The 27,889-nt window shown below is 37.3% G+C and overlaps 1 protein-coding gene across 12 annotated transcripts in view; it reads right to left on the reverse strand.

Moving 5' to 3' along the window:
- Positions 1-27,889, reverse strand: part of PTPN13 (protein tyrosine phosphatase non-receptor type 13) — a 235,368-nt gene that overhangs the window by 130,507 nt on the left and 76,972 nt on the right. For all 12 annotated transcript variants that reach the window (XR_003430610.1, XM_027095877.1, XM_027095881.1 and 9 more), the window contains exons 3-6: positions 20,754-20,932; positions 6,815-6,880; positions 4,515-4,700; positions 649-736 (exon numbers count right to left, since the gene is read on the reverse strand). Coding sequence is in view for 11 of the 12 variants with exons in the window: in XM_027095877.1 (XP_026951678.1) it covers positions 649-736; positions 4,515-4,700; positions 6,815-6,880; positions 20,754-20,932 (519 nt within the window). In the remaining variant the exon portion in view is untranslated. The remainder of the gene's footprint in view (positions 1-648; positions 737-4,514; positions 4,701-6,814; positions 6,881-20,753; positions 20,933-27,889) is intronic.

Raw genomic sequence — 27,889 nt, forward strand, 5'->3', positions numbered from 1 at the left:
AAATTTAGTTTTTCTACTTCCATTTCTTGTGTTTTGAATTTCTATTCATTTCCTTAAAAAATCAATTTAATAACTATGTAGAACCTATAATTATCTAATGCTACTGGCAAATAGCAAGACCACTCTTCATCAGTCTTTACTTAGTCAGCATCATATAACCTAAGTTAGTATTTGGTAACTCTAAGTCATGAAATTCGTTGGTCATAAAATCAATTTAGTGGGGTGCGATTAGCATTAAAAAAAGAAACAGAATAGAAAATAACAGTATGCAACAAGAATAAGGTTGCTTTCTGAAACCTTTGTTTTAGTAGCATTTATGTTCATAAATATGTGTTTTGTCGTACTTTAAAATGTATTTTTAATACAAAATACCATGATAAAGTAAAAAATGATATTATTGCTACAATAACAATACTGGGAAAGAAATTATTTACCATGGTGTCCTGATTGTATTAACATTTTCTGCATAACTATCATGGATTTATATATTAATACACATAGCATTCCTTATCTGTACGGTGCCTCCACTTTGCACACTTATGATTATGGTCACAATTACCAGATTTCCAAGCTAGGTTAAGTATGATTTTGTAAAGGAAATAATAACTAAGGTTAAAGCCTAAGAGTTTCCTATTAATATACTCTTACCTGTTGGTAATCCTTTTCCTCTCAATCGGTCTCGGATAGTCTGGCTTCGATCAGGCTTTTGCTCACTGTTACGGGAAAGCTGATCCGTCTGTACATAGGTAATCAAAAGTCAAGTTTGACAATAGAATCTCCCTTTTATTTTCATGGTAATTGTCTACAGAATGACACCAGTTAGATAATTCTTGGAGAGGATAACATTTAAGTAAAAACACTCCACGTCTGCTATTGTTAATATATATTCCTTGGATAAGATTTATGTAGTTTAGTTTTGGCCAATTCATCTTCAGGAAATAAAAGCCAAGAAACATCTGTCAAAGACTAATCTGCTAACTAGGGAACAAAATTAACCAAATTAAAGTAGTTAAAATGAGTTCCATTTCAAAACAACATACTTGAAGTATTCTTTTTTTTTCCAAACTGATAACCACTTTCACCTCTCAAGTGTGACTATAATTTTAAAACCATATTAATTCTGGTATGATAAAGCTCTCTCCTAATTGCAACTATGCACTGAGGGTGCTGATTTAAATTATTTTCGAAAATAATTTTCTAGATTTTGCCTGCCAGAAATTACATTTGAGAAATATTTTAAACTAAATAGACATATTGAGGGATGACAAATTTAAATCAATGTTCTTTTGAGACACTTTAGAACAAAACGTTTAAGTAGTCTTAAACTTTAATAACTTCAACCGAGGGCACTTGTTTAACATAAAGCACATCAAATTCCACATTACAAGGGGTGAAATGTTAGAATACTGAATTTATTCAGCTGATCGATTAGAGGAGAAACTTCAAGAAATAAATGTAAGGAGAGAGAATGGTGAAGAGAAATTACTTAACTCTGGCACCAAGAACATGCACACTTATCTGTTTACACACACATACACACATTTTAATATTCCTCCATGAGTGAAACTTATTTAAGTATGCATTAAAAATCCATTTAAGGTAGTATTCGAGGTATTATGCTTCCTACCTATAAGAAGACTTAAATGGAACTATTTCTGAAATGATGTTATCGTTTAAATTATATAAATAATACTGGTCCACATTGCACTATATTGGCAGTAACTGAAGAGATAAAATCCTGTATCATCTTTGTGAATTCCTGCATTGACACTACTATTAATAATAGTTGTCATTTACTGAGCAATTACTATAAAGCAGGCACTACCTTAAGGGCTTTACAATACTTTATGTTAATTATCTAAAAACCTCATGTGGTACATATTATTATTATCTTCATATTACAATAAAGGGAGAAATAGCAAGGAAAAATTCTAAGCACCTTGAAGCAGCTCATCAACATTGAAATAATTATTTGCAAAACTGTTCAGTAATATGGGTGGATGGTATGTACCATTATTCCTATTTTACAGGTAAGTAAAATTGAGGTCAAACATGCTATATAAATCAGTGGAAAAACCAGGACAACTAAGCTGGACTACTGACTTTTACTCTATGCTAATTAATTTTAAGTAAGTAAGTAAGAATTATAGTCACTTGTAGTGAATTTCACACTGAGTGAAAGACTAACTCGTTCTATCAGCGACTGGAGGCAATGACAGCTTCCAAGGAGCATAATGGCTGACAGCTAATGGCTTTGGGGTCAGAGAGATCCAGATTCCAATTGTGTCTCTGTCATTTACCATGTGTGTGGCCATGGGCAAGTTATTTAATCTATTTGAGCCCCAGTGTCATTATCTCTAAAATGAGGATGAAATTATCTCTTGTAACCTGGGGTTGTGATGAATAAATGTGAAAAAGCACATAAGTCATTCAGCACAGTGCTTGGCACAAAGTAAACACTTAAAAAATGGTAGCTGTGGGCTTCCCTGGTGGTGCAGTGGTTGAGAGTCCACCTGCCGATGCAGGGGACGCAGGTTTGTGCCCCAGTCCAGGAAGATCCCACATGCCCACATGCCGCAGAGCGGCTGGGCCCGTGAGCCATGGTTGCTGAGCCTGCGCGTTGGGAGCCTGTGCTCTGCAACAGGAGAGGCCACAACAGTGACAGGCCCGCGTACCGCCAAAAAAAAAAAAAAAAAAAAAAGGTAGCTGTGAGAGTTACTTCTGCCCAGTGATGTCCAGGAGACTGGCAAGAGCAATGGATGAGGGGAGTGTTATTATTTCTACTTAGAAAGGCAGGCTCTCTACATGCTGATTCCAACTGACCTTTCTATTCTTCTCTCCCACTAAACAACCCCATAGCACACCCCATATCAGACTTATTACTGTTCCTCAAACATCCTGCTCTTTCCCATCTCACAGCATTTGCCCAAGTTTACTTCCCTCTGCCTGGATTACCCTTTCTATCTAGTCTACAGGATCTAGCTCAAAGTGCTATCTTTCAACCCAGTCATTACTTGTATCCTTTCCCCTCAAAATCTCATAGCTTTTAAATCCCTGGCTGATTAATAGGAAACATAAGTCCCATAAAGTGAAGGAGTTAGTACAGATCAACGTTCCTCAGAGCGAGTTTTTACAGAATATCAGTATTATGAGAAGATCTGTGAAAAAAGGCCAATATAAGTTTGGGAAATGTTTCACCTGTGTGCCTATCCCTCTTGAGGGTTAGTAATACAACTTAGTGTATTAAAGGCTCTGGGAAGTTCTACGGTGAAAATATACTTAATTTTCCTAAAATAGTTTTTCCTCAACTTTATTTGACCATAGAGAAAATTTTTTAAACAAAAATATATTTCAAAATATCTGGGAAACTTTGGTCTGAATAGAAGATCAAAGTTTTAGTAGCTTTATCTTTGTTCCAAAAAAAAAAAAAATCACATACAGGAATATAAACAAATAAATCAGCTCTAGTTAAGGAGGGGAAATAAACAGCCGAGAACTCTCTTCACTTAGCCTCTACTACCCCCCTTCCTCTGACTACAGAATCGCAAAGGCTCCTTGGGGTACAGTTTACAAACCATCTGCCTAGAAGACTTTATGAGCCTGTTTCTTATCAACTGGCAAAGCATGTGGAATTTGGATATACCCCTGCCAGCCATACGACATCCTGGTTAAGATGGCAGAACTAAACCCTTAGGGATGAGGAATTAAGAGGAAGCCAGCAAGAACCCTGTGTGACAGCGGTAAATCTAATCCAAAGCCTACATAAAGGAGGGGGACTCAGGCACCATAACCTAAAGGGTCAGAGCAGATAAAGTTTAGACCTACATCAAATATCAAAAACCAAGGGGGGGGGTCCCAAACTGGAGCAAATGGGATAGAATATAGCTTAAGAAATGCAGTAATGGGACTATTAGATATAGAGATTGTTAGTCCTGGGATTCTTCATATCTAAGACAAGAGAGAAAATAAAGGAGTCCCAGTTTTGGGACAATCTAGTAGGGATACAAGCATGCATCCCTCTTACATACCAGGTGCCAATGTCCAAAGAAGGTAGGGAGGGTTTGAGAATACCTAAGGGGTCCAGACTAATAAGTGAGCAAGAAAGAGGTATAAGGCAACAGAAAGTGCACTTAAATAATTCTAAAACCCATTTTGCATGTCCATACGACTTTCACAGTAGGTAGAATCACTTACTGAAAGCTCCATAGGAAAAGATGTAAGAAAAGAGTCAAGAAGACTTCTCAGCTCTAACATGCTGTGATTCTATAATACCTGATAGAATAAAGTTCTAAAAAAAGACTAACTCCCATAAAATCTAGGAGACTAAATTATTGCAATGGGTTTCTAGATTTTTAAGTACTGTTTCAAATAAACAATTAACATTAGAACCTGAAATTCAATCTCCTGTTCCTAGTCTTCACTGAGAAAATGCTATCCACATTTAAAGAAAATTTTGTGAAATGCTACTAAATTTTAAAGTATGACTATAGGAACCAATTGGAACTGTGGCTTACCCCAGAAAGATTTCCCAGAACCAGTTTTACCAACTGCTTCACGTAGGAAAATGAGGGTGCACAATTGCTATTCCTAATGTGGGCACTGCAAGCGTCCAGGACAGTCCGAACAGAAACCCGAGCATAAATAACATCCTCACACATTCCAAGCAGTATACTGTTGAGATGATCTCCAAGCTTGATAGGCTGCATACAAAGAAAGAAAAGGTAATGTTGGCAAGTGTGAGTAAATCTAACTAACATGAGAGAAACCATTCCAAGAGTCACAGGAACCACACCAAACACACCTGGAGGAAATAAATTTCTTACCTAGTACCATGTATATTTGACTGCATTTTACATTTTTATAATCCAAAAATTTTATTAGCAGAAGTTGGTTAACAGACATCTCCTAAGGTAGGAGGTATTATAGAAAAACTCTGAGGTGTTTTGGTATGATTAAGAAATGGAATGTTTTGGTTATCCAAGTATTTTGGTAAGCAGTTTATATATATACACTACTAGGGGGGAATAAACAATTTCCTAACATTTCAAAAAAGGAATATATTTGATATATATTTAATGTAATTTGACACTCATGATAACTTAGAAGAGATTTCAAATACTGCAATGACTCAAGGTCATTTAAATATAAGTTGTCATTATGCTGGTGAAACAGAAGCCAAAATGTGAGTTTTTTTTTTTAATTAGTTGACATAATTTATAGAATATTATATCTAAATGTCCAATAATCATACCAAGAAATGCAAATTAAAACCACAGAAAGAAGTCACTATATATATACTCAGTAGAATGGTTAAAATAAAGGACTGATAATACGAAGTAGTGGTGAGGAGAAAAGCATTGCTTATGGGAGTTTGAACAGGTACATCCACTTTGGTTTAAACATATGCTTTACCTGTGACCCTTCCCTTCCACTTCTCATCCATTTGGGTATTATATTTCATCTTTTAGAGCTCAGCTTAGCAGCAATGTCCTTTAATAAACCTATTCTAACCCTCCAAGTCTAGTTAGAGGCTCCAACGCTTGGTTTTCCATAGCACCCTCCATTTTCCCTAACATAGCATTTGTCACATTGTGTTGTAACTGGTTATTTTGGTTGTCTGTACCTGTGATAGGACTCCACAGCCATGGAACATTATATTCTTAGTGTCTGGTACAGTGTCTGACATAAGGTAGGTGCTTAATAAATACTTCTGAATTAATATTAAATATTTCCAAAACAGTTATGATATCTGACAGTGAAATAGAAGTAAATGTTTATACTTCCCATCCAATTTACACATTATAGATACACTGACTTTATTTTCAGTTACCAGAAAAGAGAAAGTGTTAAATTATAGGCTGTGATCACATTTTACATGTAAGTTAGGTTCTATAAAATGACCCTATTATTTCCAGTAATAATTTCAGTTTCTCATTTATATTTATAGAATTGAAACTGAGGAAAGTAAATATACAGTATTTTTCATGATGTAAAATGAAACCAAACCAAGTTGAAGACTATCATTCGTTTTTCATTGATCTTAAGATGTCTGAATTTTAGAATATAAGCCTAAAATACTTACTGCTTCTTAATTTGATTAAAAAAAAAAAAAACCAAAAACACAGTTACTTTTGTTTGGAGTTCTAAATGCCTAAAATGACACAATTCTGTATGCTACATCTTTGATGAAATACAGTTATTTTTAAATTTTTGATTATATTTATTACTATGTTTACTATTGTGTCTTCAAGAGATCAGTTATTTTAGAAAATAAAGACTAGGAGCAGCCCAATGATCATCAGAGCCTAAGGCCCCACAAAGTGTTACTTTAATATCTGTGTCTGCTGCTGCAGGAGTAGTGAAGTATGATTTTGAAGTGACAAGAGAAAAAGTAATGAAGTAAAACTCTGAGACATAGTTAGAGCTACTATTATTCCTACAGTTTTTGCATCAAAAAAGGTTATCACTTTCTGTTCAAGAATGAAACATCAAAGAAATTTACAATCCCCCTTTATCAGTCATTAAATTAAAAGAAATAAAGTGGACTCCCATTTCTCTAGCTATAATTTTGAAGAGGCTACTATATTTCACAGAGTGAACTGTTGAAACAGGTAGTGACTGCTATAATTCTAAGAACAGTCTAAGAAAAATAATTTCTTTAGTATTTTATTATTTCATTCTGAGAGTGTGACATTATTAATGTGAACAACCAGTGTAGAAACACTGGTGTGCCTGACAACACACTGTAGAACACATAAATACAAAGAACTTCTTAAAAAGTGTAAAGTTGTACAAATGTGACAACTTGACTTACCTGGCTCTGAGGTACTTCATGATCAGCCCCCCAATACAATGTCATTCCAAGAGAATAAATATGGATCTAGGAACAGAATTTTAAAAAAAATCATTTTATGTAAAAACTTAATTTAGCAAGTACTATATATTCATGATTTTGCTCCAAAGAAAGTGCAACACATGATTTGAGAAAATCATCATTTCATATTTTGCATTAAAGTATGTGAGAGCTTAAAACAGAAAATAAGACTGGAAATGATCAGAACAGACTTTTTTTTCCCCCTGCAACTTTCTAGACTGTCTGCTATGAGTAATCATTTTTATTAGTTCTTACTTAAAGTTTCTTTATGAAAGCTCAAGCAAATATGAATAGTCTTACTTTCCCCTTCTTTTACAAAAGGTCAGAAATTTAAAAAATTACTCGACACCTTGCAGTTTTAATTTAACAAGACAGGCATTTCCATATCAATGTTTGTAGATCTCATTCTTTTTACTGCTGCATAGAACTCCATTTTGTGGCTATAGCATTGTTTACTTAACTGATCTGTTATTAATGGGCAATTAGAATTTTCTTAAACTTTTGCTATTATAAATAATGTTTTAGCAAACAGCCTTGTGATGTCATTTTGTACATGCAGGTATTCCTCTTGAACTGACTCTCTTAGATTATGAATAAAAGAGTAAATCATCTATAGTTTTGATAAATTTTGTCAGATTTTCCCCACAGATGTTTTATCATTTTGCATTTCTACCAGCAACATATGATTTTTTTCACAAGCCTTATTCATAGAATGTGTTATGAAGATTTAGATTTTTACCAAACTGAAGAGAGAAAAAAAATCTCATTGCAGTTTTGATTAGCATTTTTCTTACTAAGAATGGATGGGGTAGCAGTAGATAGAGAAAAAAGTTGGGTCAGAAAAGATTCCTTTTTCATTGTTTGTTTGCTTCTTAAAGACTGAAAAAAGGACAACATATTTTTTTGCTGGTAGGAATGATCCAACAGGGAAAACTGGAACTGCAGGAGAGAGAGGAGACTGTTGGGAGAACACTGCTGAGTAAGCGGGAGGAAGTGGAAGCTAATGCACAAAGGAGTTGGCTTGACACCTCTGTCACAGTTCTTCTGAAGTAGGGAAGCAAAGAATATGAAAATTTATGTAGGTAGTACAGTTGTGGGATCTTGGGAGAAGTCTCCTGATCGCTTCTACTATTTTTCCCCTGTGAAACAGGGAGCAAGATTATCAGCCTGAAGTGAGGACAGTTAATCCTTATAAGTAATCATTTTCTAGTTCTCCTGTTAAGTGATTTCAGAGCTAGGCTTTTAGCCCATCTCCACCAGTACTGAATAATCTTACCACGAGCATTTTTTTGCACCAATCTTACTCCAGGGCCATCTTATTTTCTTGTCTTTATTTTTTCTTTTCATTTTGCCCTTATTTTCACACCTGTGTTTTTTAATTATACAAACTGTCTCAAATCCTCTTTAGATATAGGTGAGGTAAATACAAATAAAACTGGGTATCCTTACAATCTCACAGCATTTTAATCTATTCCTAGTATTGCCTCCTAAATTATTCCTAAGTTACAGACTAGTTGTTCCTCTTTTCAAATATTTTCATGGCTCCCAATTTTCAAAAATCCAAATTCTTTTTTTTTGTGGTACGCGGGCCTCTCACTGTTATGGCCTCTCCCATTGCGGGGCACAGGCTCCGGACGCGCAGGCCCAGCAGCCATGGCTCACGGGCCTAGCCGCTCCACGGCATGTGGGATCTTCCCGGACCGGGGCACGAACCCGTGCCCCCTGCATCGGCAGGCGGACTCTCAACCACTGCGCCACCAGGGAAGCCCCCAAAATCCAAATTCTTTATGATGATATGCAAGGCTCACTCTGACCTGCCTCTAGCTCCATTTCCAGGTTTTTAAGTTTTCCTTCAATTATCACTCCTTCATCACACTTAACACTTCAGAACTACTATATAATTCTCTGTTGGCAAAATAAATCTTTCTCTTTCCCAGCGTTTCTTGAGCAGTTCTTCCTACCAAGAATTTCTTTTTTCATCTGTCAATAAAAGTTCCACCCATTATTGATAGTCCAGAGATGATGTTATCTACTATGTATGTTATACAAATCTTCTCAAACAGGATAAAGCATTCTCTCTTATATGATAGTTATTATTTCATTTGTATCTCTAATGAAACAGTTAACTAATACTACCTGTAACATAGTTAAGATGTGTCCTTGTTTGTCTTCCTTGAGAAAGCCTTTTTAACACATCTTAATATCCCTCTTAGCAGTTAACACAGAACTTTTACATAATAGATATTCAATACATGCCTACTGAATTCAATTAAATGTGCATAAAGTTCAAGGCAGCATGATGTAGGCTATTTGTATCATATTTCTGTTTAGAATTCAAAGAATCTCACATGGGAACACGTTTTCAAAGAGTCTCATATATGAAAAACATTTTTCATAACTTTAGCAAAAATGACTAACTGCATACTCAAATATATTTCTCTTAATATATTAATTTTGATTTGTGATCCTTTGAGATACTGGTAGTATTTTAAGATTCTTTACTACATTTACTTGTCAGGAGGCTAATTGAGTTATTTTATTTTAATAATTTTTATACAAGACTATATAAAATTATTAACATCATTTTTAAAACTAGGTTATAAAATTATACATCTGTTGATCATTTATGTATATAGTATAATGATTAATTTTATGTGTCAACTTGACTGTACCATGGGATGCGTAGATATTTGGTCAAACATTATTCTGGGTGTTTCTGTGAGAGTGTTTTTGGATGCAGACTGCTCTCCCCAATATAGGTGGTCCTCATCCAATTATTTGAAGGCCTGAATAGAACAAAATAGTTTACCCACCCCCAGGTAAGAAAGAACTTTCTGTCTGACTGCCTTCAAACTAGGACATCAACTTTTTCTTGCCTTTGGATTTGATCCGAAATACCAGCTCTTCCTGGGTCCTGAGCCTGTTGGCCTTCATTGTGGAACTACACCCTCAGTTCACCTGGTTCTCAGACCAGAACTACACCATTGGCTCTCCTAGGTCTCCAGCTTGCTGGCTCACCTTGGAGATCTTGGGACTTGTCTGCCTCCATAATTACATGAGCTAATAAGACTCTCTTTATATACACACACACACAAACACACATATCCTATTGATCCGGTTTCTCTGGAGACCCCTGCTTGATACATATAGATATGAAATATTTATATATAGAAAAAACATGCAGAAATGATAGTTGCTATTTTATTAGGATAGTGCTTTATGGGTTCAAAATTTTTAATATTTTAAAAATCATTTAAAATTTTGTTAAATAAATAACTCCAGGTACATCAGATCTTTGTTAATGTATAATAATATCTGGTATCTAATATTAGAGAAATATTATTAATATTTGAGAAAAAGTTTGTACAATATACAAAGAAAAATGCTTTACTTTTACATTTATTCCAAAATAATCCATAAAGTAAATATGGAAAATACTTCCATATACATTATTCATAAGCTAAGAGTTTTTACTGTTGATGCAACCTGAAAAGATACAGGCAGAAAGAAGATCAGTGATACTACGGTGTAACTAAATTAACACAGTAACGCTGCAATACCACTGAGAGCCCTTAGTTCACCTGGTTGATAAATAGCAATGAATGGGTTATAGTTTAGTTACAGTCATTATATGGAAAGGAGAAGGTCATACAAGGAGTGATTATTCAAAAACAGGCAAGTATTTGGCCTTCATATGTTTCTTTGGTTTTTACATAAGCAGAAAAAAAGGAGAATACGATGGCCCATATTAAAAGAAGTCAGGCATTAGAAGTTTTTTTTTTAAAAAAGGTTTTGATCTGCCTCTCACTTCTACTGCATATTTATTTAGCTTCCAAGGGAATTTTTTGCTTTGTGATCTTTGCCAAGGCCCTATTTGTATCAAAGATCTCAGTACCTATCTGTTCCTGATGGATAGTACAGAGAAAATCTATTCCTTTCCCTTAGTGTAATAGCAAGCCAGGATGGTTTCTTGTAGAAGTGGCTGCTTTTGATAATGATGATTCATACACAGGGTTAAACGATAAAGGAACTGGTTCTAGAAGATACCATTTATAGAAGAGCTAATTAACTATCCATTTAGTCGTTCAACATTTTTTCTGAAAGTCACTAAGCTCGGGATTGTGGTAAAATATAAATATCTCATTCTGGATCAATAATACTACCATATACTAATACATAAGAATATCAACAGCAAGCATGTACATAATGTTTACTGTGTGTCAACCTTACAGTTTATACTTCAGCTTATTCAATAACTACAGAGAGAGAAAGTAACTTTTGTCCAAGGTCACACAGGTAGTTAAGTGCTAGGGGCGGGATTCAAATTCTGGCTCCAGGGCTAAAGCAGGGCTTATACTCCTCTGTACTACTGACATTTGGGATCTTTGCTGTGGACAGCAGTCTGTGGATATTTATCCTGTGTAGGATAACAGTAGTACCCCTGGCCTCTACTCACTAGATGCCAGTAGAACCACCTTCCTCCTCTTCCCCCTGCCCTCCCACCAGTTATGACAACTAAAAATGTCTCAAGACATTGCCAACTGTCCACTGGAAGATAAAGCAGCCTCTGATTCAAAACCACGGCTTTAATCTGTTGTACCTTTCCTAGAATCAGAACTCTAAGAAGAAAGCTATATGGATATATATGTATGCATCTATTAAACAAAGTAGAAGTGGTACATTTGTGCTAAGGAAATTCAAAAGGACAAGATTACTTCTGATTATAGAAGAAATTTAAAGCAGGGGGAGTTTAAGCTGAGGTTTGAATGTAGGTTATGTGTCCCCTCTCTGTGTTCTCTTAATATTTTGTACAGATCCACTATTACTGTACATATTTCCATTACTATTATTATTAATATCATTAATTTCTTTTTGTCTATCTGTCCATTACACTGCTGGCCCTTTGAGGTTAAGGACTATTTCTTTCTTTTTTTTAAAATGTATTTATTTATTTTTGGCTGCATTGGGTCTTCAATGCTGCATGCGGGCGCCGAGGAGGGGCTACTGTTCGTTGCAGTGTGCGGGCTTCTCATTGCGGTGGCTTCTCTTGCTGCGGAACGTGGGCTCTAGAGCTCAGGCTCAGTAGTTGTGGCACACGGGCTTAGTTGCTCCACGGCATGCGGGATCTTCCCGGACACAGGGTTCGAACCTGTGTCCCCTGCATTGGCAGGCAGATTCTTAACCACTGCGCCACCAAGGAAGTCCCAGGACTATTTCTTATTCATCTTTGTAACCCTATGGCCTAATATACTGTAGAATATATAAGTTCTCAATAGATGCTGATTGAAAGAATGGTTGGTACATAGGATGTGGACATGTAGAAATGCAGAAGAGCACTATTATACAAAAGAGTGAAGCCAGCTTCCCTCTTTGTTTCCTGGTGCGTGAGGAGAGTGGATTAAGAGCGCTGCTTAAAGGAGCTCCAGACACGGGCGTGAGCTGCGGCTAGAGACGGGCATGAGACACTAAGGCTGCTGCTGCCGCCACCAAGAAGGCTGTGTGCGAGCACAGGTCACTCTCCACACCTCCCTTCCAGGGAGCCTGTGCAGCCTGCCACTGCCAGGGTCCTGGGATCCAGGGACAACTTCCTCGGGAGAAAGCACGGTGTGCCTCAGGCTGGTGCAACGTCACGCTGGCCTCTGCCGCCGCAGGCCCGCCCCACACGCCGTGCCCCTTCCTCCCCCCGGCCTGAGTGCGCCAGAGCCCCCGAATCAGCGGCTCCTGTAACCCCGTCCTGTCTGAGAACAGAAGAGACGCCCTCCAGCGACCTACACGCAGAGGCGGGGCCAAATCCAAAGATGAACCCCGGGAGCGGTGCGAACAAAGAAGAGAAAGGGAAATCTCTCCCAGCAGCCTCAGGAGCAGCGGATTAAATCTCCACAATCAACTTGATGTACCCTGCATCTGTGGAATACCTGAATAGAAAACGAATCATCCCAAATTGAGGAGATGGACTTTGAGAGCAAGATTTATTATTTTTTACCCTTTTCCTCTTTTTGTGAGTGTGTATGTGTATGCTTCTGTGTGAGATTTTGTCAGTATAGCTTTGCTTTCACCATTTGTCCTAGGGTTCAATCCATCCGTTGTTGTTTTTTTTAACTTAAAAAAATTGTTTTTCTTAATAATTACATTTTTATTTTAATAACTTTATTTTATTTTACCTTACTATATTTTATTTTCTTTTATCCTCTTCCTTTCATTCATTCTATTTTATCTCCCTTTTGTTCTGAGCCGTGTGGATGAAATGCTCTTGGTGCTGCAGCCAGGAGTCAGTGCTGTGCCTCTGAGGTGGGAGAGCCAATTTCAGGACACTGGTCCACAAGAGACCTCCCAGCTCCACGTAATATCAAATGGCAAAAATCTCCCAGAGATCTCCATCTCAACATCAACACCAAGCTTCACTCAACGACCAGCAAGCTAAAGTGCAGGACACCCTATGCCAAACAACAAGCAAGACAGGAACACAACCCCACTCATTAGCAGAGAGGCTGCCTAAAATCATAGTAAGTCCACAGATAACCCAAAACACACCACCAGACGTGGACCAGCCCACCAGAAAGACAAGATCCAGCCTCATCCACCAGAACACAGGCACTAGTCCCCTCCACCAGGAAGCCCACACAACCCACTGAACCAACTGTAGCCACTGGGGACAGACACCAAAGACAACAGGAACTACGAACCTGCAGCCTGCAAAAAGGAGACCCCAAACACTGTAAGATAAGCAAAATGAGAAGACGGAAAAACACACAGCACATGAAGGAGCAAGATAAAAATGCACCAGACCTAACAAATGAAGAGGAAATAGGCAGTCTACCTGAAAAAGAATTCAGAATGATAGTAAAGATGATCCAAAATCTTGAAAATAGAATAGACAAAATGCAAGAAACATTTAACAAGGACCTAGAAGAACTAAAGATGAAACAAGCAACGATGAACAACACAATAAATGAAATTAAAAATACTCTAGAAGGAATCAATAGCAGAATAACTGAAAGAGAAGAACAGATAAGTGACCTGGAAGATAAAATAGTGGAAATAACTACTGCAGAGCACAATAAAGAAAAAAGAATGAAAAGAACTGAGGACAGTCTCAGAGACATCTGGGGCAGCAATAAACGCACCAACATTCGAATTGTAGGGGTTCCAGAAGAAGAGAAAAAGAAAGGGACACAGAAAATATTTGAAGAGATTATAGTTGAAACTTCCCTAATATGGGAAAAGAAATAGTTAATCAAGTCCAGGAAGCACAGAGTCCCATACAGGATAAATCCAAGGAGAAACACGCCAAGACACATATTAATCAAACTGTCAAAAATTAAATACAAAGAAAACATATTAAAAACAGCAAGGAAAAAACAACAAATAACACACAAGGGAATCCCATAAGGTTAACAGCTGATCTCTCAGCAGAAACTCTGCAAGCCAGAAGGGAGTGACAGGACATATTCAAAGTGACGAAGGAGAAAAACCTACAACCAAGATTACTCTACCCAGCAAGGATCTCATTCAGATTTGATGGAGAAATGAAAACCTTTACAGACAAGCAAAAGCTGAGAGAGTTCAGCAGCACCAAACCAGCTTTACAACAAATGCTAAAGGACCTTCTCTAGGCAAGAAACACAAGAGAAGGAAAAGACCTACAATAACAAACCCAAAACAATTAAGAAAATGTGAATAGGAACATACATATCGATAATTACCTTAAATGTAAATGGATTAAATGCTCACACCAAAAGACACAGACTGCCTGAATGGATACAAAAACAAGACCCATATATATACTGTCTATAAGAGACCCACTTCAGACCTAGGGACACATACAGACTGAATGTGAGGGGATGGAAAAAGATATTCCATGCAAATGGACCAAAAGAAAGCTGGAGTAGCAATACTCATATCAGACAAAATAGACTTTAAAATAAAGACTATTAGAAGAGACAAAGAAGGACACTACATAATGGTCAAGGAATCGATCCAAGAAGAAGATATAACAATTGTAAATATTTATGCACCCAACATAGGATCACCTCAATACATAAGGCAAATACTAACAGCCATAAAAGGGGAAATGGACAGTAACACATTCATAGTAGGGGACTTTAACACCCCACTTTCACCAGTGGACAGATCATCCAAAATGAAAATAAATAAGGAAACACAAGCTTTAAATGATACATTAAACAAGATAGACTTAATTGATATTTATAGGACATTCCATCCAAAAACAACAGAATACACATTTTCCTCAAGTGCTCATGGAACATTCTCCAGGATAGATCATATCTTGGGTCACAAATCAAGCCTTGGTAAATTTAAGAAAATTGAAATTGTATCAACTATCTTTTCCGACCACAACGCTATGAGACTAGATATCAATTACAGGAAAAGATCTGTAAAAAATACAAACATGTGGAGGCTAAACAATACACTACTTAATAACGAAATGATCACTGAAGAAATCAAAGAGGAAATCAAAAAATACCTAGAAACAAATGACAATGGAGACACGACGACCCAAAACCTATGGGATGCAGCAAAAGCAGTTCTAAGAGGGAAGTTTATAGCAACACAATCCTACCTTAAGAAACAGGAAACATCTCGAATAAACAACCTAACCTTGCACCTAAAGTAATTAGAGAAAGAAGAACAAAAAAACCCCAAAGTTAGCAGAAGGAAAGAAATCATAAAAATCAGATCAGAAATAAATGAAAAAGAAATGAAGGAAACGATAGCAAAGATCAATAAAACTAAAAGCTGGTTCTTTGAGAAGATAAACAAAATAGATAAACTATTAGCCAGACGCATCAAGAAAAAAAGGGAGAAAACTCAAATCAATAGAATTAGAAGTGAAAAAGGAGAAGTAACAACTGACACTGCAGAAATACAAAAGATCATAAGAGATTACTACAAGCAACTCTATGCCAATAAAATGGACAATCTGGAAGAAATGGACAAATTCTTAGACATGCACAACCTGCCAAGACTGAATCAGGTAGAAATAGAAAATATGAACAGACCAATCACAAGCACTGAAATTGAAACTGTCATTAAAAATCTTCCAAAAAACAAAAGCCCAGGACAAGATGGCTTCACAGGCAAATTCTATCAAACATTTAGAGGAGCTAAAACCTATCCTTTTCAAACTCTTCCAACATTTAGCAGAGGGAGGAACACTCCCAAACTTATTCTACGAGGCCACCATCACCCTGATACCAAAACCAGACAAGGATGTCACAAAGAAAGAAAACTACAGGCCAATATCACTGATGAACATAGATGCAAAAATCCTCAACAAAACACTAGCAAACAGAATCCTACAGCACATTAGAAGGATCATACACCATGATCAAGTGGGGTTTATTCCAGGAATGCAAGGATTCTTCAATATACGCAAATCAATCAATGTGATACACCATATTAACAAATTGAAGGAGAAAAACCATATGGTCATCTCAATAGATGCAGAGAAAGCTTTTGACAAAATTCAACATCCATTTATGATAAAAACCCTGCAGAAAGTAAGCATAGAGGGAACTTTCCTCAACATAATAGAGGCCATATATGAGAAACCCACAGGAAACATTGTCCTCATTGGTGAAAAACTGAAAGCATTTCCACTAAGATCAGGAACAAGACTAGGTTGTCCCTCTCACCACTCTTATTCAACATAGTTTTGGAAGTTTTAGCCACAGCAATCAGAGAAGAAAAGGAAATAAAAGGAATCCAAATCAGAAAAGAAGAAGTAAAACTGTCACTGTTTGCAGATGACATGATACTATACATAGAGAATCCTAAAGATGCTACGAGAAAACTACTAGAGCTAATCAATGAATTTGGTAAAGTAGCAGGATACAAAATTAATGTACAGAAATCTCTGGCATTCCTATACACTAATGATGAAAAATCTGAAAGTGAAATCAAGAAAACACTCCCATTTACCATTGCAACAAAAAGAATAAAATAGCTAGGAATAAACCTACCTAAGGAGACAAAAGACCTCTATGCAAAAAATTACAAGACACTGATGAAAGAAATTAAAGATGATACAAATAGATGGAGAGATATACCATGTTCTTGGATTGGAAGAATCAACATTGTGAAAACGACTCTACTACCCAAAGCAATCTACAGATTCAATGCAATCCCTATCAAACTACCACTGGCATTTTTCACAGAACTAGAACAAAAAATTTCACAATTTGTATGGAAACACAAAAGGCCCCGAATAGCCAAAGCAATCTTGAGAACGAAAAACGGAGCTGGAGGAATCAGGCTCCCTGACTTCAGACTATACTACAAAGCTACAGTATTCAAGAGAGTATGGTACTGGCACAAAAACAGAAAGATAGATCAATGGAACAGGATAGAAAGCCCAGAGATAAACCCATGCACATATGGTCACCTTATCTTTGATAAAGGAGGCAGGAAAGTACAGTGGAGAAAGGACAGCCTCTTCAATAAGTGGTGCTGGGAAAACTGTACAGGTACATGTAAAAGTATGAGATTAGATCACTCCCTAACACCATACACAAAAATAAGCTCAAAATGGATTAAAGACCTAAATGTAAGGCCAGAAACTATCAAACTCTTTGAGGAAAACAGAGGCAGAACACTCTATGACATAAATCACAGCAAGGTTCTTTTTGACCCACCTCCTAGAGAAATGGAAATAAAAACAAAAATAAACAAATGGGACCTAATGAAACTTCAAAGCTTTTGCACAGCAAAGGAAACCATAAACAACACCAAAAGACAGTCCTCAGAATGGGAGAAAATATTTGCAAATGAAGCAACTGACAAGGGATTAATCTCCAAAATTTAGAAGCAGCTCATGCAGCTCAATAAGAAAAAAACAAGCAACCCAATCCAAAAATGGGCAGAAGACCTAAATAGACATTTCCCCAAAGAAGATATACAGACTCCCAACAAACACATGAAAGAATGCTCAACATCATTAATCATTAGAGAAATGCAAATCAAAACTACAATGAGATATCATCTCACACCGGTCAGAATGGCCATCATCAAAAAATCTAGAAACAATAAATGCTGGAGAGGGTGTGCACTGCTGGTGGGAATGTGAATTGGTACAGCCACTATGGAGAACAGTATGGAGGTTCCTTAAAAAACTACAAATAGAACTACCATATGACCCAGCAATCCCACTACTGGGCATATACCCTGAGAAAACCATAATTCAAAAAGAGTCATGTACCAAAATGTTCATTGCAGCTCTATTTACAATAGCCAGGAGATGGAAACAGCCTAAGTGTCCATCATCGGATGAATGGATAAAGAAGATGTGGCAAATATATACAATGGAATATTACTCAGCCATAAAAAGAAACGAAATTGAGATATTTGTAATGAGGTGGATGGACCTAGAGTCTGTCATACAGAGTGAAGTAAGTCGGAAAGAGAAAGACAAATGCAGTATGGTAACACATATATATGGAATTTAAGAAAAAAAAATGTCATGAAGAACCTAGGGGTAAGACAGTAATAAAAACACAGACCTACTAGAAAATGGACTTGAGGATATGGGGAGGGGGAAAGGTCAGCTGTGACAAAATGAGGGAGTGGCATGGACATATATACACTACCAAACGTAAAATAGATAGCTAGTGGGAAGCAGCCGCATAGCACAGGGAGATCAGCTCAGTGCTTTGTGACCACCTAGAGGGGTGGGATAGGGAGGGTGGGAGGGAGGGAGATGCAAGAGGGAAGAGATATGGGAACTTATGTATATGTATAACTGATTCACTTTGTTATACAGCAGAAACTAACACACCATTGTAAAGCAATTATACTCCAATAAAGATGTAAAAAAAAGAGTGAAGCCACAAAGCATAAGACCTGTTTAATAATCACTGACTACAACTTGTGACTCTGAAAGAGAGGAGTTGAAATATGGTTGGAATCAGACTCTGGAGAGGTTTTCTATGTTTTGTTAAGGAATCTGTACTTAACTGAGTAAGTGGGCCCATGCAGTTCAAACTGGCATTGTTCAACGGTCAAACATATGTCAAAAATTTAAATGCACATACTTTTTGATTTCACAATTTTATTAGGAAATTATTAGGTTAATTTTTGAACCTATATGCATTGATTATGGGAAATGATATTCATTGCAAATTCTGAATTCTCCAAAGTTCCCTATCTAAATTATCACAGCTTGCTACACACAATATATATAGTTGTTCCAAAATTTCTTTTCATAGCCTTGACAATGAAATTAGATCTTCTGATGTTAATGGCATTACCATCCTCAGACTGGATATTCCTATCATAAATATTTCCATCTTCCTTGTTTCATGAAATCAACTGTCGAAACTCTGTCAGGTTTGCTTCCACTATAACCCCACTATCCTCACCTCTATAGTTCCAAGGCATTGCACGATTTTTAGATCTTTCCCCTAGATTATTAAAGTGTCCCAGTTAGATTCTTACATCATCTTTTATCTCACCTAGTTATCCACTTTCATCAAAGTTACCCTCTGAAATAACAAATTATATCATATCACTCTCCTAAAAATATGCCCCAGAAGAAAGTCTCAAGTTCTGGCATTCAAAGTGTTCTTCATTCTGACCTATAGTCTCCCCTTAACCACAGCCTTCCAGGTAGCTAATGCTACAGCCCAGCCAGCCCTGCTACTGCCCTGACCAAACATTCCTCTATCACAGTGGACAATTTCCTACCCCTTAGCATTACACATCATAGCAACCCTGAGGGGAATCCCCACTTCTACCTATTTTCAATTTTCTAAATTCTACTCACTCTTTGTAGCTCAACACAAATGCTACCTTCTCTGCGGTATCATTCTAAATTAGAAATTGCTTCTCTTCGAAACTTCCAAACTACTTTATCCCTCTATATAGCATTCATTTCAATTTGCCTTATATTATAGATATACATATATGTATATATATAGAATCATTAACAAATTTTTAAAATATTTTCCACACATGAGAAAGTGTTGACATAAAATACAAAGACTGAAAAATAAATCTTAAAATTCTTTAAGCACCTTAGAAAAACACACAAAAAAGGCTATAAATGTACTAGAAGATCTATTTAATTAATAAAAAAACATTAACCAGATAGTTGCTACTGTAAAAACATCAAGTTGACAAATAATAAGAGAGAGAGAAAGAAAAAAAGAGAAGGAAAGAGAGAAGGAAGGAGGGAAGTAGGAAAGAAGTGAGGGAGGGAGGGAAGGGAGGGAGGGAAGGAAGGAAGGAAGGAAGGAGGGAGGGAGGAAGGAAGGAAGGAAGAAAGGTCCAGTTATTTTTGTATCTTCCTCCCAAGCACAGTGTTTTATACAGAGCAGGCATTTAATAAGTATTTTAAAACATGAATTAATAATGGCTCACATTTTCTTCATATTTTTCCTTAGATCCATACATTTTTATAAAACTAGTTTGAATTTTTAAATATGAACTTCTTGGAATACATGATCATTTTATTTTTTAATTGAAGTATAATTACTGTACAATATTACATACGTTACAGGTGTACAATACAGTGATTCACAATTTTCAAAGGTTAGGCTCCATTTATAGTTATTATAAAATATTTGGCTATATTCCTCATGTTGTAGCCTATTTTATACCTAATAGTTTGCACCTCTTACTCCCCTCTCCCTTTCCCTCTCCCCACTGGTAACTACCAATTTGTTCTCTATATCTGTGAGTTTGATTCTTTTTTGTTATATTCACTAATTTGTTGTACTTTTTAGATTCCACACATAAGTGATTACATGATCATTTTAAATTCAATGGATGTTTTTCAGAGGGTTGAAGGTAGCCCAGTGTCTACTTTTCCTACCCCCACCAAAACAAAAAACTAAATAAAGCAAAAAAGACTTAATGTTACCTTTTCAACATCGGAGAGAGAAGTTAGTGATTGATTTTGAAGAACCTCTGGTGCAGTGAATGCTCGAAGATCCTGACTGGAAATATTTTCATCTGTAAATGACACGCTACCAGATGGCAGCAATAGCAGAGACCATGGAGAAATGATGAAGCCAAGGGCAGCAGGATCAGCTATGCTTACTGGTTTGTAACCATACAGAATGAAAAGAAAAAAGAAAGATAAATGCTTAAAATTAAGTGATTACAGATCACATAAATGAATACCCCAGCATATTCATATATATGTGCAGTTACATACACCAAATCAACATGCTACAAAATGAGAGTGGGTTTCATACACCTAATACTGCTAGCATTATTAACAACAATGCCTTGATTTGGCTTAGTTTCAAACTTAGACTAGATGGCAGATCTTAGAAACTAGAAATAGAGAACTTTCATTGTCAGTCATGAGACTATACTTGGTTCAAATACTTATCACAGTGATAAAGAGATATGAATAAGAATCAACAGTTCTTACATTTTGTTGGGTGGAGGGTGGTTCATGGATTCCTTTGAGGATTTGGTAAAAACTATGGTTGAGAGATCATTTCAAGAAAACTGCCCATAAATATAAAACCCTGTAAACAAAAGGTGTTTGGGGACTTCCCTGGTGGTGCAGTGGTAAAGAATCTGCCTGCCAATGCAGGGGACATGGGTTCGAGCCCTGGTCCGGGAATATCCCACATACCATGGAGCAACTAAGCCACAACTACTGAGCCTGCACTCTAGGGCCTGCAAGCCACAACTACTGAGCCCGTGTGCCCAGAGCCCATGCTCCACAACAGTAGAAGCCACTGCAATGAGAAGCCCGTGCACCGCAACGAAGAGTAGCCCCCACTCGCCGCAACTAGAGAAAGCCCGCGTGCAGCAACGAAGACCCAAGGCAGCCATAAATAAATAAATAAACAAATATATATATATATATATATATATATATAGGTGTTCATGGATCTCCTTAGAGCCTGTTTATGGACCCCAGGTTAACATTCTCTGATTTAGACTACAGTGTTCTGAAACTGATAGAAAATAATTCCTTTGAAAATTCATCAGATTTAGAATTAGTTTCCAACTACAATGAAAATCTCCTTTTTTTTTTTAAAAGAAGATGTTGGGGGTAGGAGTTTGTTAATTAATTAATTTATTTTTGCTGTGTTGGGTCTTCGTTTCTGTGTGAGGGCTTTCTCTAGTTGTGGCAAGCGGGGGCCACTCTTCATCGTGGTGCACGGACCTCTCACTATCGCGGCCTCTCTTCTGCGGAGCACAGGCTCCAGACGTGCAGACTCAGTAGTTGTGGCTCATGGGCCTAGTTGCTCCACGGCATGTGGGATCCTCCCAGACCAGGGCTCGAACCCGTGTCCCCTGCATTCGCAGGCAGACTCTCAACCACTGCGCCACCAGGGAAGCCCGAAAGTCTCCTTTTTGCATCAAGATATATATAGTCTTGTATGCATTTATTCATTATTTCAGTAGAATTTCAGGCAGCTCTGTGCTACCAAATGTGATCAATGTGGGCTCTAATTTTGCTATGTTTTGATGTTTGTCTTTATGGGTGCCTAAGAGCTCAGTTTAAGAGTATTAAAAAAAAAGTCCTTAGATTTCAGCATGCCTCCTCTAAAAGTAAAGCTATACATTGGGCTCAACAATACAGACTTATTAGAAGGAATATTATTTGACCTCCCATTTCAAAAGGAAATTAAATAGGTTTGAAGGTAAATGTTAAATAAAACTGAGTTACAGATGCAAGAAATCTCTATAGGAAGGTCACAGAAGGCCGTTGCCCACCAATGCCATGCTTATTCAATCTGAATGTGTTACACTGCTCTCTAAGTCAAATCGTAAGAAACTGACAGAAGTCTATAGAATAGTTTATCAAACATACAGTATCTATGCTTTCCTAAAAACAACTTTCATTAGAAGTGAATCATCCATCCTTTCTGACTTTTTAACCTCTACCTATGGTCAAGATTCTGATCATCAGAATTTGACTTACACTGATAAAAAAGTAAACTATTAAAATTCATTTCTCCTTTGAAGAGTAAAAAGCCAACTGTACGTCCTCCTGTATTCTTATGAATTTGAAACATGTCTCTAACAACTGTGTCAAGGAAGAAAAATGTGTTTGAATGCACCTTTAATCAGTCAGCATATCTTATGTGGCCCTGAGGCCGAGTTACAGACTAGTGGTCCTCACATTCCTACTCAACCACGCATCAGGTTGCTAAGAACATGACTCAGAATTCTCATGGCAAAATATGTTTCAATGAATCATCATAGCTGTTAAGCTTAGGTATACTATTGCCTTTCACAGCCACTTTACACACTTTTACTTGAGATTTTTCTTGTTTCTTGAGGTAGGATTTTATTGCTATAAACTTCCCTCTAGGTTTGGGTCATTGTGTTTTCATTGTCATTTGTTTCTAGGTATTTTTTAATTTCCTCTTTGATTTCTTCAGTGATCTCTTGGTTACTGAGTAGTGTATTGTTTAGCCTCCATGTGTTTGTAGTTTTTAGTTTTTTTCCTGTAATTGATATCTACTCTCATAGCGCTGTGGTCAGAAAAGATACATGGTACGATTTCAATTTTTTAAAATTTACCAAGGCTTGATTTGTGACCCAAGATATGATCTATCCTGGAGAATGTTTCATAAGCACTTGAGAAAAAAGTATATTCTGTTGTTTTTGGATGGAATGTCCTATAAATATCCATTAAGTCCATCTTGTTTAATGTGTCATTTAAAGCTTGTATTTCCTTACTTATTTTCATTTTGGATGATCTGTCCACTGGTGAAAGTGGGGTGTTAAAGTCCCCTACTATGATTGTGTTACTGTCGATTTCCCCTTTTATGGCTGTTAGCATTTGCCTTATGTTTTGAGGTGCTCCTGTGTTGAGTGCATAAATATTTACAATTGTTGTATCTTCTTCTTGGATTGATCCCTTGATCATTATGTAGTGTCCTTCTTTGTCTCTTGTAATAGTCTTTATTTTAAAATCTATTTTGTCTGATATGAGAATTGCTACTCCAGCTTTCTTTTGATTTCCATTTGCATGGAATATCTTTTTCAATCCCCTCACTTTCATACGGTATGTGTCCCTAGGTCTCAAGTGGGTCTCTTGTAGACACCATATACATGGGTCTTGTGTTTGTATCCATTCAGCCCGTCTATATCATTTGGTTGGAGCATTTAATCCATTTACATTTAAGGTAATTATCAATATGTATGCTCCTATTACCATTTTCTTAATTGTTTCAGGATTGTTTTTGTAGGTCTTTTCCTTCTCGTGTGTTTCCTGCCTAGAGAAGTTCCTTTAACATTTGTTGTAAAGCTGGCTTGGTGGTGCTGAATTCTCTTAGATTTTGCTTGTCTGTAAAGGTTTTAATTTCTCTGTCAAATCTGAATGAGATCCTTGCTGGGTAGAGTAATCTTGGTTGTAGGTTTTTCTCCTTCATCACTTTAAATATGTCCTGCCAGTCCCTTCTGGCTTGCAGAGTTTCTGCAGAAAGATCAGCTGTTAAAACTTACGGGGATTCCCTTGTATGTTATTGTTGCTTTTCCCTTGCTGCTTTTAATATTTTTTCTTTGCATTTAATTTTTGATAGTTTGATTAATATGTGTCTTGGCGTGCTTCTCCTTGGATTTATCCTGTATGGGACTCTCTGTGCTTCCTGGACTTGATTTACTATCTCCTTTCCCATATTAGGGAAGTTTTCAACTATAATCTCTTCAAATATTTTCTCAGTCCCTTTCTTTTTCTCTTCTTCTTCTGGAACCCCAATAATTCGAACGTTGGTGCATTTATTGCTGCCCCAGAGGTCTCTGAGACTGCCCTCAATTCTTTTCATTCTTCTTTCTTTATTCTGCTCTGCAGTAGTTATTTCCACTATTTTATCTTCAAGCTCACTTATCCATTCTTCTGCCTCAGTTATTCTGTTACTGATTCCTTCTAGAGAATTTTTAATTTCATTTATTGTGTTGTTCATCATTGTCTGTTTGCTCTTTAGCTCTTCTGGGTCCTTGTTAAACCTTTCTTGTATTTTCTGCATTCCATTTCTAAGATTTTGGATCATCTTTACTATCATTACTCTGAATTCTTTTTCAGGTAGACTGCCTATTTCCTCTTCATTAGTTTGGTCTGGTGGGTTTTTACCTTGCTCCTTCATCTGCTGCGTATTTCTCTGTCTTCTCATTTTGCTTAACTTACTGTGTTTGGGGTCTCCTTTTCGCAGGCTGCAGGTTTGTAGTTCCTGTTGTTTTTGGTGTCTTCCTCCAGTGGGTGAGGTTGGTTCAGTGGGTTGTGTAAGCATCCTGGTGGAGGGGACTGGTGCCTGTGTTCTGGTGGATGAGGCTGGATCCTGTCTTTCTGGTGGGCAGAACCACATCCAGTGGTGTGTTTTGGGGTGTCTGTGACCTTATTATGATTTTAGGCAGCCTCTCTGCTAATAGGTAGGGTTATGTTCCTGTCTTGCTAGTTGTTTGGCATGGGATGTCCAGCACTGGAGCTTGCTGGTCATTGACTGCAGCTGGGTCTTAGCGTTGAGATGGAGATCTCTGGGAGAGCTCTCACCAACCGATATTACATGGGGCCTGGAGGTCTCTGGTAGTCCAACGTCCTGAATTCGGCTCTCCTACCTCAGAGGCTCAGTCCTGACACCAGCACCGGAGCACCCTGTCAGCCTCACAGCCAGGTACGTGGGGATTTTCTTGCCTTTTGGGAAGTCTGAGGTCTTCTGCCAGCATTCAGTAGATGTTCTGTAGGAGTTGTTCTACATGCAGATATATTTTTGATGTATTTGTGGGGAGGAAGGTGATCTCCACATCTTATTCCTCCGCCATCTTGAAGATCCTCCCCCGCACTGTCTTTTAAAAGCTTCTTCTTGGGTATCTCATGCACAAATACCACAGAATCGGGGCTTCCCTGGTGGCGCAGTGGTTACGAATCCACCTGCCAATGCAGGGGACACAGGTTCGAGCCCTGGTCCGGGAATATCCCACATGCTGTGGAGCAATGAAGCCCATGCGCCACAACTACTGAGCCTGTGCTCTAGAGCCTGCAGGCCACTACTACTAAAGCCCATACACCTAGAGCCTGTGCTCTGCAACAAGAGAAGCCACTGCAATGAGAAGCCCATGCACTGCAACGAAGAGTAGCCCCTGCTTGCCACAACTAGAGAAAGCCCGCGCGCAGCAATGAAGACCCAACACAGCCAAAAATAAAAATAAAATTAAATTAAAAAATTTACAAATACCACAGAATCCAGCCAGAGAAGAACTCAAACAAGGCAGAAGAATATTTTCTTTGCCAAAGGATGCTATTCAAAATATTGAGATTTCACATGTCATGGACATAATAAAATAGTCTATAATCAATTCTTTTCAAATTAGTAACTAAACGGAACAAACACTAGGAGACCAATTCAGAAGGCAATGCACTAATATCTGTTATGAGATGATGACGGCCTGGAACCACAGTGGTAGTGAGAACCTGTTGGAATGTAAGTGTATATCTAGAGGTAGTGACAACAAAATTTCCTGACAGACTGGATGTGGAGTGAGAGAAAGAGGGGAATCAGGATGACTCCAAGAGTTTGGTCTCAGGAACAGGAAGGATGGAGTGTCATCAACTGAGAGTAAGAAGACTGTAGGAATAGCATAGGTTGCTGAGGTAGGGGCTGGGAGATAGTGGTAGTAATTAGAACTGTACTTTGGGACCTATTAAGTTTAAGATATCTGTTAGATATTCAAATGGCGGTGTCAAATATGCAGTTGGATCTCAAGTTAGGGAGAAAGGCCTGAATTGGGGAGTTACTGGTCTAATAGATGGTACTGAAAGCCTTGTAACTGGATGAGATGACCAAAAAGTGAGTTAAGATAGAAAAGAAATCAAGGACATTGGACAGTGCTGTGGGGTACTCCAACTTTAAGACCAATTGCTCCTTCTCAGTCTTTTCTTCCAGCTTGCTGAACCTAAGAGAGGAGGATGGGATTCTAACTCTCATGCCTAATTCCTGTCATCCTTATTTGGGGACAGAATTATGATTTCTGGTATATCTGTTACCATTTGAATTTATAAATTATTAGGGATCACAGCTAACACAGAAGCATGAATGCCATCCAGAAGTCTAAATGCTATGTCTTGTCCTGCCATTCTTGGTATTGCTATCCACTCAGACCTGAAAAGAGCTTGCTGCACTCCTCCTCCTTATCCCAGACGACAGACTGACCCTACCCTCTCCTTGACAGGGTAGCACAGAACAGAAACTGTTGAAGGTGAAAGTAATCTGTAATTGCTTATCACTTTGAAATTAAGAGGTTTACTCACTTATCAGCACAATGAAGATCAGCAAAACTAATACTCTGACAAGAACTGTATCTTTCAACTTTTGCTTTATACAATAGGTTTTTGTTTCTTTGTTTTTACTGAACATCTAAAGTATACCCGTATTTTAAGTACTATATATTTAAACATAATATTCTCAAAATTACAAGTCATTTGCCCATAGAGTCCATAGTTTTATTGGGGAGATAAAATGTATTCATAAATAAATACAAGATAAAAAGTATAAGGTATTTAAAAGACAATACAAAAGGAAATTCAGAGGAAATTACTTCAGTTACAATGAAGAGAGAATTAATTTTTTAAATATATGTGGTCCTTTAAGACGAGTAAGATTTGACCATGCTTAAGAGGGAGATTCCAAACAGAAGAAACAGCCAAAGCAAAGGCATATGGTCAGGAAATTATTAAGTTTGTACAAGGAATAAACTCCAAGAATTTGGAGCACAAGAATGGTAGACAGCAGTGAGAAACAGAATTACCAACGTGGGTCATATTTTTACTTGTTAAAAAACACACATACAAATAAATGACACAAATATTTTTGTTGCTTTCAAATGTGATTTTTAAATGTCTTGTAATAAAGCTAAAGCAGCTGTGACAACAAACTACATTGTTGTCAAATTCCCAAAGTGCACACACAACATTTAAGTGCTCCATTCTTCAGAAAACAAACCACAAAATATATTTTTCAGTAACTGTAAAGGGTCATGCAAACCTTCAAGTGAGGAAATTTAGAGTCATGGCTACAATCAGTCTAA

The sequence above is a fragment of the Aethalodelphis obliquidens genome, unplaced genomic scaffold, assembly GCF_003676395.1.
Source record: "Aethalodelphis obliquidens isolate GAN/ISIS:26980383/991018 unplaced genomic scaffold, ASM367639v1 scaffold95, whole genome shotgun sequence".
Taxonomy (NCBI): Eukaryota; Metazoa; Chordata; class Mammalia; order Artiodactyla; family Delphinidae; genus Aethalodelphis; species Aethalodelphis obliquidens.